At 40.0% G+C, this 13,183-nt stretch overlaps 1 protein-coding gene across 2 annotated transcripts in view; it reads right to left on the reverse strand.

Moving 5' to 3' along the window:
- Positions 1-13,183, reverse strand: part of MAGI3 (membrane associated guanylate kinase, WW and PDZ domain containing 3) — a 247,688-nt gene that overhangs the window by 73,384 nt on the left and 161,121 nt on the right. For both annotated transcript variants that reach the window (XM_047868943.1, XM_047868945.1), the window contains exons 3-4: positions 12,414-12,533; positions 5,457-5,666 (exon numbers count right to left, since the gene is read on the reverse strand). In XM_047868943.1, the coding sequence (XP_047724899.1) occupies positions 5,457-5,666; positions 12,414-12,533 (330 nt within the window). The remainder of the gene's footprint in view (positions 1-5,456; positions 5,667-12,413; positions 12,534-13,183) is intronic.

Genomic DNA, 13,183 nt, shown 5'->3' on the forward strand with positions numbered 1-13,183 from the left:
CACTGGGTGTTGTTTGACATTAAATTTCATATATTGAAAATATTGACAATATTGACAATAAATTTCATATATTGAAAAAGAGTATTTGACAAACTGCAAAAACAAAAACAAAAACAAAGTTGGGTTTCAAATCTAAGTGGTTCACGCTTTTAACAGCTATACCAATCTGTCTCATACACATTTAACACAGGTCTTTAAAATAATACTAGTTTTTTTGTAATTACACTCAACAGACTTCCTATTGCTAAATGTAATTCTGTTGGTAATATTAAAGTCCTTTTAGAGTCCCAGAGTCCATAACGTAAGTAAGAATAAAATTTGGTTACTGTCTAGGGAATTCACAATTCATGCACTTAAACCTCATTTTTAGACTTATGAGATAACAACTCCAAACTGCAGGCAATGCCTTGGAATCAAGAATCTTAGAAGAGCCTTTAGGTATCATTACATATAGTACTTCTACTCCAACTGTCCTTTATCCAAAGGAGTTCTATAATCCATTAATACTACCTACTACCTTTCACGGTCCCTCGTCATATCTTCATTGCCCTACTCATGTAACTGAAATTCCATGATCAAGCATGATAATCGCTCCCTTGCAAACAAACACTACTACTGATTCCTTTGCCTCAACCTTACTTCATCATACATGCCCAGCTGAACAATAATAACTCTGCTTAAATCTTTCCCCCTGCTCTACAGCAGCACATGTAGCTGAATACAGGCAACGCTAACTAGTTCACTTTTGATTTATGACCACTAAGCTCAAGAGGGCATTTAACGATGTATGATAATCACAGGAAATTTTAGTCCATTCACTCTGCCACTCTCCCAGATAACCATTTCATACCTTCCTTCTCCTTAAATCTACCATTACTTCTCCCTTATCCCTAATCTCATTTGGATGACTTTGTTTCCTGCACACAGCTAAATCCAATGATCAATTCTCAGTGACCATCTTATGTGAGCTATCAGTGGCATCTGAGAGTTTATCATTCTCTTTCCCTGGCTTCCAGGACACTCTACCCTCCTGGTGTGCTTTCTATGTCACTGGCTTTTCTCAGTCTCCCCGAGCTCCATGTATTAGAGGCCTTCTCAGGGTTCAGTCTTTGGACCTTTTCTCTTCTCTTTCTATACTTACTCTCTTGTGGATCTCATTCAGTGTCATTACTCTCCAATGACAGCTCTCCACGCCGTATGCTGATGATGTCCACATATGCATCTTCAGACCAGCCATAGACCTTTAAATCCAAGCTCAAACATGACATTTCCATCTGGCTGTCTAGTGAACATCTCAAGCTCAAATACCCCAGTGTGAGCCCCTAACACCCTTTGCCAACCCAAAGTGACTCCTCTTTAAATCTACCTCATCTCAATAAATGCAACTCCATTCTTCCAGATATTCAATCTAAAACCCATGAAATGATCTTTGTTCTCTTGGGCCTCATATCCAGTCTGTCGGCAAATGTTACTCGTTTGTAAGTGGCTCAGGCCACTTCCTACCTGTCACACTTTAATCAGGTCCAAACCAATATTTCTCACTTAAATTACAACCTCTTAACTAGCATCGCTGTTCATGCCCATGCCCTCCTATTGCCTGTTTTCTTTAATTTAATTCTATTTTATTTCATTTCTTTAGAGGGTGAGAGCAGGGGAGGGGCAGAGGGAGTGGGAAAGAGTGAATCCCAAGAAGGCTCCCTGCTCATTGTGGAGTCTGACGCAGGGCTCGCTCTCACAACCGTGAGATCATGACCTGGGCCCAAATCAAAAGTCAGACACTTAAGCAACTGAGCCACCCAGATGCATCATCCTACTGCCTATTTTCAATGCGAAGCAAGAATCAGTTTATTAAAATCTGTTTTATCCAGTTATGCTTCTACTCAAATCCCTAAGTGGTTTCTCATCTCAAAATAAAAAGCAAATTCTTTTTTTAAAAAAGCCAAATTCTTCCAACGACCTATAAGATCGTATGTAATACACGTTTCCACATCCCCCAATCATTATCTGACTGACTTCACTGCTTATTATTTTATTCCCTTCCATCACTCTCATCCAACACATATAATGCACTGTCCACACTGTATCCAACTATATTGGTCTTCTTGCCTTTGTCGGAATATTCCAGGTATACTCCCACCTCAGGGCATTTGTATTAAGAATTCCCTCTGGCTGGGATGCTTTTCTCCCAGATATTTTGAACTTACACCCCCACTTCTTTCAAAGTCCTCTTCTCAGTGAGATCTTTTCTGCCGCTCTATTTAAAACCACAAACTTTGGTCACCACTATCTTTTATCCTTTTCCCCCTCTGCTTTTTCTCTTTAGCACTCTCTAATATATGCTATTCATCTATGTTGGATAATTCTGTCTCTTCCCACTAGAAGGCAAAGTTCATAAAGACAGGGGCTTTTGTCCGTTTTGTTCGGTATTTTATTTCTAGCTGTTAGAAAAATGCCTAGCACTTAGCCTAGCAGGTGCTCAATAAATATTTGTTGAATGCATAGTTTTAATAAAACACAGGATTCATTCTCCAGGCAAAAAAAAAAAAAAGTGACAGAAATTAAAACTCACTCAATGTGGAAATCAATCTGAAAGAGAGTTACATTCCTGGGATAGAAGTATTTTGCAGAAAGGCAAAAGCAAATATATGATCTCTAATACTTTTGTGATTATGGTTCAAAGTGACTGTGGAAAGGAGTTTGCTTAATAGCCAATGACTTGAAAATACTGTTCATATAGTAAACACCTTAGAAAAAAATGTTAGCATTATTACATAACATATGTCATCCTACATGTGTATATCAGCATTCTTAAATTAATTCTTCAGCAATATATAAAATAATATACAACATTGTTGGGGGGGGCGCCTAGGTGGCTCAGTCGGTTGAACGTCTGACTCTTGATTTCAGATCAGGTCAGGATCTCACGCGGTTCACAAGATCGAGCCCCATGTCGCGCTCTGCATTGACACTGCAGCGCCTGCTTGGGATTCTCTCCCTCTCTCTATGCCCCTTCCCCATTTGTGCTAAGTAAATATATAAACTTTAAAATAAGTTAAACAAAATAATGTACATATTGGTATATACACAAATAAATCTTTACCTAGTCTCTCCCTACTTACCTCCCCTCAAATTGTCAATTTTTTTTTGAAAATTTTTTTTTCAACGTTTTTATTTATTTTTGGGACAGAGAGAGACAGAGCATGAACGGGGAAGGGGCAGAGAGAGAGGGAGACACAGAATCGGAAACAGGCTCCAGGCTCTGAGCCATCAGCCCAGAGCCTGACGCGGGGCTCAAACTCACGGACCGCGAGATCGTGACCTGGCTGAAGTCGGACGCTTAACCAACTGCGCCACCCAGGCGCCCCAAATTGTCAATTTTTTAAGGCAGGAGTTCTAGTTCCCAATCGCAACACACAAATGCACATTTCTGCAGCTTTCAGTAAGTGAACAACTACGGTTAGTATTAATTCAGAAAAGACCAAGGCTTTTTCGTCATGACTTTTATTGTTTTTTCATTAAAATATTCTGAATATTTTCTCTTACAAAGAAGTGTATAATCCAGGGGAAGTGTCCTATGGTATCCACATGCAAGTTATAGTATACAAACTGCCTCCCACTCTTGGATATACTCCCTTTATTTACTATTGAAAAAAAAATTTTTTTTAATGTTTATTTATTTTTGAAGGAGAGAGAGAGCATGAGCGGGGAGGGTCGGAGAGAGGGAGACACAGAATCCGAAGCAGGCTCCAGACTGAGCTGTCAGCACAGAGCCTGCTGCGGGGCTCGAACCCACAGACCATGAGATCATAACCTGAGCCGAAGTCAGACACCTAATTGACTGAGCCACCCAAGCGCCCCAAACATTACCATCAAAAAGTTAGTAACATCTGGTTTAACAACTGGCTTCCATGACAAGCATAAAACGATGAAGGTTACAGACAGGCTTCTCTCTAGAGGAACTGCAGTGGTCACCAAAAGGCTCTTCATTAGAAGTAAAAACAGGGGGTGCCTGGGTGGCTCAGTCAGTTAAGTGTTCGACTTCGGCTCAGGTCACGATCTCACGATTTGTGAGTTCGAGCCCCTCATCGGGCTCTGTGCTGACAGCTCAGAGCCCGGAGCCTGCTTCGGATTCTGTCTCCTTCTCTCTCCGCCCCTCTGTGTCTCCTTCTCTCTCCGCCCCTCCCCAACTTGTGCTCTGTCTCTGTGTGTCTCTCAAAAAATAAATAAACGTAAAGGAGTAAAAACAGAACATTTCTCCCCCTCAAATTAAGAACACAGAAGTTCCTATATTGGGACAGGTTCATGGTCTCTAATCCCAGTCTCAAAATGTTAACAGACTTAATTTTGTGGGAGAGCAATGCTCCCCTTAGAGTATGATGAGTTCCCTTAACATCCGCTAAAGAATTAGACATGAATTCACCTAAACCTTTTTAGACCTGTTTTCAGTCTCTACACCCAAATATACTGGGGTCATTAATGTCAAACATATTATGTGGCATAACTACGTGAGATGTTAGGACAATAAAACAGAACTCACACTCTGGAGGACACAAATGAATATATTAAGACAGTCAATACAATATATGCAGCAAATTTTAGTAGATGATGAGTAAAAACATCAGAGGCTTTGGGAAAATAATATGGTAATGGGTTCTGCAAATTTGGGGATGTGATCAAATTCATTCATTTACTGGGTATCAATAAAATACTTTTTTAGTTCCTACTTTGTGCCAGGCACGGTTCATGGTGCAAGGGATACAACAATGATGCGTGCAAAACTTCCAGCCCTTATGAGGCTCATATTCTAGTGTTTTGAATAAAAATATTATAATAAATAGCACTAAAATTAGTTCTGCTGTAATTCTGTGGCTTCCCACTTCTACTCTCAATTAGCAGGGTAAGAATCTCCTAAGCAACCACGTTAGTTAGGGGTGCTCAAAAGATTCTCCACCACTAAATATCTGTTGGTTTTGCATTTAATGAAAAATAAGAGAGTCAGGTTTGGAAATTTTCTTTGGGTGATTAAGAATTTAAATTCAACATATTGCTAACAAATCTTTCAGGTAATTTTTACTGGCATGTTTCTGACCCCCTGCATTTCTAGTTGAAGGCTGAGTCTTAAAACTACATTTTGTTCTTATCCTATAAAGTAGGACTCACGCCAACAGGATTCCCATATCTTGGAGCCTCAAATATTTCGAGTCGCAGGGTAATGGCATATCATGTTATTAGTAACGACAGCTTATTATTGACTTATCCAAACTTCCACTTGGTACAACTCACTTCAGCCTATTAGATGGCTGCCAGATGGTTCCATACACAACCTTTTAGAAAAAAATTAGAATCGCATCACCTGCTGTACACAGACTTTCCGATAGATTTTACTACTTCTAATTCAGTGTCACGTTAAAGTCAATACGGAAGATCAGTTAGAAGTGACTCATCTATTTACAAACCCGCATTTCCGCTGCCGTTAATAGCTTCCTTGTCCTCATCTTCTTCCTCTTCAGGAAGAGAGCTGTCCATTCTCTCCATCTTGCTGACAGATGTGGTTCGCTTTCTTTGGGATTCTGTGTCAAACTCATTATCAAAGAGGACCTGATCAACTGGATCTGGCTGGAAAGGGCTGGGTTCTGCTGGAGGTTTGGGAGTTCCATAGAAGTTTCCTGAAATGGACAAAGTAATAGCAGCTGAAAGAACTGATGTTGAATTGAGAGTCAGAACAATATGACCCAGCGTATGTCTCTGCCCTGATATCTCATACTGAGGCTTCTAATTGATCACCGTTGGCCAAAAGGAAGCCAAAACACTTCTTCCTAGGAGTGGAGGAGGGAGAAAGAACAGAAAGAACTCATTTTTCAAGAGCCCTTTACCATGTATTTTCTAACATTATCTAACTTAAAGAAAAAAAATTTAATGTTATTTTTGAGACAGTGAGAGAGAGAGAGAGAGAGAGAGAGCACGAGCAAAGGAGGGGCAGAGGAAGAGGGAGACATAGAATCTGAAACAGGCGCCAGGCTCTGAGCTGTCAGCACAGAACCTGACATGAGACCCGAACTCACGAACCACGAGATTTTGACCTGAGCCCAAGCCAGACACTTAACCGACTGAGCCACCCAGGCACCCCTAACATTATCTAACTTTTTAATACTGTTTGTACTAAGGATAGGAAGTTGACTTCATGTACATAGTTTATTTATTCCTACAGGGCTGGCTTTGCATGGGATCTAAATTAGGGCCTCGTTTGTGAATTTAAATGCATCAATGCTCTTGTGTAAGACTAATTGGCATAAGAAGTGGGAGTAAAGGAAGAGAAAACTAACTCAAATAATTTTGTTCTGATGTGCAACATAATGAACTATTTTGGTAAAACGAGGAAATATGTGGGTAAAGGATAAAGCTGAGAACTAACCAGTGTGTGTTGAAATGTAGGCTGTTTATGTAAAAGTAATTTTTAGGTTCTCTGAGCATTCTAATTACATTATTTTATTTGACAATTTATTGAACAGAGACATTATTAGCATAATTCAATATTGGCTTACTCTCAGGAAAGAAAGAAATACTTTAATATTCTAAGTCTTGAGGATCAGGAATTTTTGCAGTAAAAATAAATGTTCCAGAGTAGAATGAAAACAATTGAGTACCTTAATTTGTCATGCAATTCCCAGTAGGCGGGCAAATACAATGGAAAACCACTCAAAAGGTCTAACTACATGAATAGTTTGTGGCTCCTGCTAGTTTTGACCTTTTGTCAGCCACCATGCCAATGCTCTAGGAAGATAAATATGGTTAGGGAATAAAATACTCAATATATATTTTTTAAAAATCACATCTTCTAATCAAATTCCTGGGCTCGTAAGCAGGCAATTATTATTTTTTTTTTTTAGTTTTTTAAAAACGTTTATTTATTATTGAGAGACAGAAAGAGACAAAGCATGAGCATGGGAGGGGCAGAGAGAGGGGGACACACAGAATTCAAAGCAGGCTCCAGGCTCTGAGCTGTCAGCACAGAGCCCCATGCAGGGCTCAAGCCCACAAACCACGAGATCATGACCTGAGTTGAAGTTGGACACTTAACCAACTGAGCCAGCCAGGCGTTCTTTAAGCAGGCAATTATGACACTCATCGCATAAAGTAAATGAATGGGGTATATAATGAACTATTTGTCCCAGATGAAAAAAGCATAGGTTGTTCACCATAAAACTGAGGCAAATCTACAAATAAGTTCACCTTCAGTAGTGTGTGCCTTGAGGAGAAAGCATTAAGATAAATTCTTTGGAAATCTGACTTAGAGTGGTAATTGTCATTAAAATATTCAAGACAAAACAATGAAATCAAACCAAAACACTTATCAACTACCTCTTATCTCTCCCACTCAATAACTCCCTTGCTTCCAAATCCATGTTTGAAATGGTGTTATTCCTATCATGTAGATGGATGCAAAGATTCATATTAAAAGGCTCAGAGGAGGTCTCTGCGAACTTTCTGGGCCACGAGTAATAAAGCAAAGACTCAACGAAGAGGCCAGCTCACGCTTCTCTGGGGCAGAGGGCACAGAAACATCCCAAAGAGAAGTCTGGTGGAGAAGGAGGATGCCCCAGGATTTCAATTTCTCCTGCACTGTGTCCCCCAATCACGCTGCCCAGGAATTTGGACACGCCGTGGCAAAAATCAAAAGTCCACTTCTCTAAGGATGGTAGTTGTAGTAAAAATGCTAGACACACATGTTACTGTGTAGACTTAATAATTACTACCCCACTCAAGGAAGTTTAACTGTCTTCCTGGGTGAAATCAGACAAATTTGCAATATTGAGATTGCTACCCATGATCATGAAGATTTTAGGACTTCATAATAAATTCTGGCAGTTGCCTTATTTAAACATGATTATTGGACTTAGATTAAAAAAGAAAACTAGCGTTGCTCATAAGGAAATTAGATCTATTTTTCTTGAGTGGTTGGTAAATAGCAAGATTTCAGATACAGCAAGGCGTAAAAATGACAGTTTGTGAATCCTACTATAGTTATTATCAGAGAAAGGTTTTCAGCTTTTTGAAGCTGTTTTGGAAGGTTCCCGCCCCCCGTCTTTTTTCTTTTCTGAAGTTTTTTAATATTTTTCAAATGGAATTATCAACTATTAAATATTTTAAATACACACAAAAACACAGACAAGTGTATTAGAAGCATCCTTATTTACTTAACTTTCCTTTCAGGTCTCCCTTTTATCCCTCTTTAAGGACTTGCATATATGGTCACATATTCAATTAAAGCCCTAACTTCCTGTCTCAGTCCTTCCCGTGCTCTCCTTGAGCTGTCCTGAAGTTGGTATGTGTTATTCCCCTGCACACTATGTACAACTAGGATGCATGTACATGCACACATAATATATAGATACCAATGTTTCTGTAAAAGCTTCACAAAGGTTTTTATCACATTTCTTATCTTTTTAAAAATAAATGGTATACTGTATGTATTCTTTTGCATCTTTCTTTTTATACAATTATATTTCTAGGACTTATTCCTGTTCATACATGTAGATTCAAGTCTATTTAACTGCTGTATAATAGTCCATTTTCATGAAAAATTAAAGCACATCTCATTAACTCCCCTACTCAAACAGAGTTGTTTCCGTTCTCTCACGGTTTCAAATTAATGCTGTAAAGACCATTCAGGCATGTGACTACATACGCACAGAGGTAAGGATTTCTCTAGTGCAGGCATCTAAAGAGGGAACTGCTGGGTTCAGAGTTAAGTGCATCTTCAAATTTACCAGCTATTACCAAGATGCTCCCCAAAAGGGGATTATATCATTTTATACTCTTGCCAGCAGTATATGGGAGTTTCCACTTCCCACAATTATCAGACTTTAAGATTTCTGTCAATCTGATGGGTGTGAAATGGAGCATTTCAATTTGCATTTCCTTTGAATTCAGCACACAGCAATTAATAATATGTAATATGCCACACTGCCAGATCCCATGTTGTTATACTTAACAGAGGGAAATAAAGGAGAATGTCTTTGTGATGTAAGGGCAGAGAAGGACTTCTTTTTTTTTTCATGTTTATTTTGAGAGAGAGAGAGTGCACGTGTGAGCAAGCACAGGGGAGGGGCAGAGACAGGGAAAGAGAGGGAGAATCCCAAGCAGGCTCTGTGCCGTCCGCACAGAAGCTGATACAGAGCTCGAGCTCATGATCATGACCTGAGCCAAGATCAAAAGAGTTGGAAGCTCAACTGACTGAGTCACCCAGGCGTCCCCAGAGGAATTCTTAAAACTTCTAAAGCACAAATCCTAAGAGAAACAGTGATAAATCTCATACATAAAAATTAAGGATTTCTGGAAGACTGGGTGGCACAGTGAGTTAAGCATCCGACTGTTGATTTCAGTTCAGCTCACGATCTCACGGTTCTTGGGTCTGAGCCCCACAATAGGCTCTGCGCTACCAGCAGGGAGCCTGCTTGGGGTTCTCTCTCCTTCTGCCCCTCTTCCATTCTCTAAAAAGCGACCTGACTTTGGCTCAGGTCATGATCTCGCAGTCTGTGAGTTCCAGCCCCGCGTCAGGCTCTGTGCTGACAGCTCAGAGCTTGGAGCCTGTTTCAGATTCTGTGTCTCCCTCTCCCTCTGACCCTCCCCCGTTCATGCTCTGTCTCTCTCTGTCTCAAAAATAAATAAACGTTAAAAAAAATTAAAAAAAAAATTAAGGATTTCTGTTTAATGAAGCAACACAGGACAAGCTTATCAGGTGCCAGAATGGGAGAAAACCTCTATAACCAATAAGGAATTAATTTCTAAATAAATATCTAAATATCTAAGAAATGTCTGCAAACGGAGATCTCACTTGAAGAAAACAAATGAAAAGGCAATTACTAATAGGCATATGAAGAGACGCTCAAACTCTCTGACTACCAGAGAAACTTGAATTTAAAGGAGATAGCACTTCTACAACCATCAGACTGGCAAAATTCTGAAGCTGGATGGTGAGGAAGTGGAGTCCTTACAGATGCTGCTGCAGGAACTGACCGCCAATGCAGGGGCAGAGCTACCTCAACCCCTTTACCAGAGCGAGTACAGACAGCCCTTAAAACCCCACAGTTCTGCCCCTGGGTACGTATGCCACAGACACACTCACACAGGTCTAGGAGAAAAGGGTGTCACCGCTTTATCCATGGTGGCAGGGGAGATTGGAAGCAATCTGGAAGTCAATCACTGGGGAGAGGGGTTAAGTAAAATGCCGTGGATTCACAACCTGGAGTACTGTGCGGTGGTGAAGACAGCAATGAATTACATGTAAATACAGTATAGCAACATGGGTGAACCCAGAAAACATAGAAACAACTGAAAACCGTTAAAAACTGAATGAGATCTAGAATAATAAAGAGTAAATGCATGCAAATAATAAATGCATGCACACGAGGTGCACAATACACATTTTGCAAGAATGCATACAAACAAAAGCATACATATTAAACACATCAGTCTGGTTGCCACTAAGAGGGAGGTGAATGAGAACAGGCTATTTGCATAAAAATATAAAACGGCAGTGGTCACTTCCTCTCAGAAGCCTTCACAGGCCACCTTATCTTTGATATTCTTACTATTTTCTTTAAATCTCTTGTTTTCTGGGGCGCCTGGGTGGCTCAGTCGGTTAAGCGACCGACTTCAGCTCAGGTCATGATCTGGCGGTCCGTGAGTTCGAACCCCATGTCAGGCTCTGTGCTGACAGCTCAGAGCCTGGAGCCTGTTTCAGAGTCTGTGTCTCTCTCTCTCTGACCCTCCCCTGTTCATGCTCTGTCTCTCCCTGTCTCAAAAATAAATAAAACGTTAAAAAAAAAAATAAAAAAAAAATAAATCTCTTGTTTTTGTTTCCTTCATAACATCTCCTTCTGATGTTTGATTTTGTTTGTTTTACTAACTTTGTATTTAGATATGGGATTTATTAAGGTAGTATCATTTCAATATTGTTCACTACAGTATCACTATTCCCTCTTACACTGCTTGGCATATAGTGGGTACTTAATAAACGGGTTGCTGAGGGGTGCCTGGGTGGCTCAAGTCAGTTAAGCCTCCGACTCTTGATTTCAGTTCAAGTCACGATCTCATCGTTCATGAGATTGAGCCCTGCACTGGGTTCTGCGCTGACAGCGTGGAACCTGCTTGGGATTCTGCCTCTCTCTGCCTCCTCTGCTAGTGCGTTCTCAAAATAATCAAATAAACTTAAAATTAAAAAAAAAAATGGGTTGCTGAATGAATGAATGAACGAATGAATGAATGAGTTGTGGGAGCTAAGCTCAGAACCCGTAGCTGCGGCAAACTGAGCAGGCAAAAGCAAATCACAGAAGACTCTGAAGAGGATTCACAAGCAGAGCTGTGCCGGAGGAAGGCTAGCACGACAGCAATGGGCAGGTGGGGAGCACAGAGGGAAGAAGGTGAACAAATGACATGAACCATAGTGGCCCAGACGCAAGCCAGTCCAAGGCCCACAAGGAAGTGTGAGAGTGAAAAGAAAGGCACTGGAAAAGCTGCTACAGACAAAGAAATGGCTAGATTTGGTAGCAGACACGTGGGAATAGGACAGAGAGGAGGAAGCAAATGACGACGCCACTGTTTTGAGCCCAGGGTGCAGCTAAAGAGAGAAATTACGAATTACTCTTTTGGATACACACGAATGCGTGTTTGGATACGCTGAACTCAAGGTCAGTGTTTATTGAACACCATTTCTAGACACTAAGGATACTTCTGAATAAGAAAGACATGATGCTGCCTTCATCAAGCTTGTGAAAAAGGCAACCATGACAGCGTGATGAAGCAATGATGAGGGAGTACGGGAAACCATGGAGCGGACAAGCTTGCCAGGGGAGAGCGGAGGTTAAGGGGGAACAAAGGACGGAACGTGGCCTCATTTAAAAACTGAAACTGATCTTAAGTCTCTGCTTCCTAGAATCAAGTGGGTAGAGAAGAGATAAGAAAAGAAAATCAATTATTCTATTTTTGTTCTTTCCCCCCCAATCTATATTCTCTCTTCTCCAAGAGAGCCAAGCTGTAGACTGTTTAAAGTGCACAGTATTTGGATTCCCAACCACAAACAGAGAGCAATCAGCAAACACATGTTGAGTTCACACGATGAATATGAATTTCTCTGAAATATGCAAACTGGCCAGTTTGAATGATTTCAGTACATTCTTCACAATCAGCTTCATAATATGATGGAATGCTTCTGCTTATTATTTAATCCCATTTTAGTTAGCAAATGACAAAGAGCCTAACCAAAAGAAAAATTTCCCAAAGACCAATAGAAAATTTTTTTTACAAAAATGGTATTTTACTGATCAAATTCCCTTTGAAATAATTCTAGTCAGTTTTCTAATAATTCACATAGTTTTCTTGGTTGCTGCCATTGTCAGTATTTGGGGACATACCATCATACGTTCCACTTTCTAATAATGCGCCACTCTCTTCCAGTGCTTTGAACTGTTCAACAGAAATGAAATTATAGTCCACCCCTGGTACTTCCCCATCCCTGGGGGCCCTTGTAGTGCCTAAGGAAAAAAACAAGAAAAAAAAATAGGTTGTAAACTGCTTTTAAACTTACAAAATATTAAGAATAGAAAATACAGTCTATAGAGAACACATGGGAGAAACACACTACTGAATATATGGTACCTTCTAGAATGACGATCAGAAAATTTTAGATTTAACATTTTTTGGTGAGAGTAGGAAAATAATGTAGAATGACTAAATACACTTTTAACAAAATCTACAGATAGCTATGATATTTGAACCACAAAGACTAAAAAAAGTTTTAGTGTCAAAGGAAGCTTAACTTTCTAAGACACAATTCTTTTTTTTTTTTTTTTTTAAGTTTATTTATTTTCAGAGAGAGAGAGAGAGCGTGCGCGCAAGTGAGCTCAGGGGAAGGGCAGAGAGAGAGAGGGAGAAAGAGAATCCCAAGCAGGCTCCGTGCTCTTAGCACAGAGCCCAAAGGAGGGCTTGATCTCACAAACTGTGAGATCATGACTGTGCCTAAACCAAGAGTTGGATGCTTAACCAACTGAGCCACACAGGCGCCCCCAACAGTTAATTCTTTTACTTCAATTATCACTACTTAACATCTGAAGGAAAGAGAAATCTATCAATGACAGATTCATATTTCATGTTTTGAGGGACATGGTATTCTTTTTTGTTTTTA

The sequence above is a fragment of the Prionailurus viverrinus genome, chromosome C1 (genome assembly GCF_022837055.1).
Source record: "Prionailurus viverrinus isolate Anna chromosome C1, UM_Priviv_1.0, whole genome shotgun sequence".
NCBI lineage: Eukaryota > Metazoa > Chordata > Mammalia > Carnivora > Felidae > Prionailurus > Prionailurus viverrinus.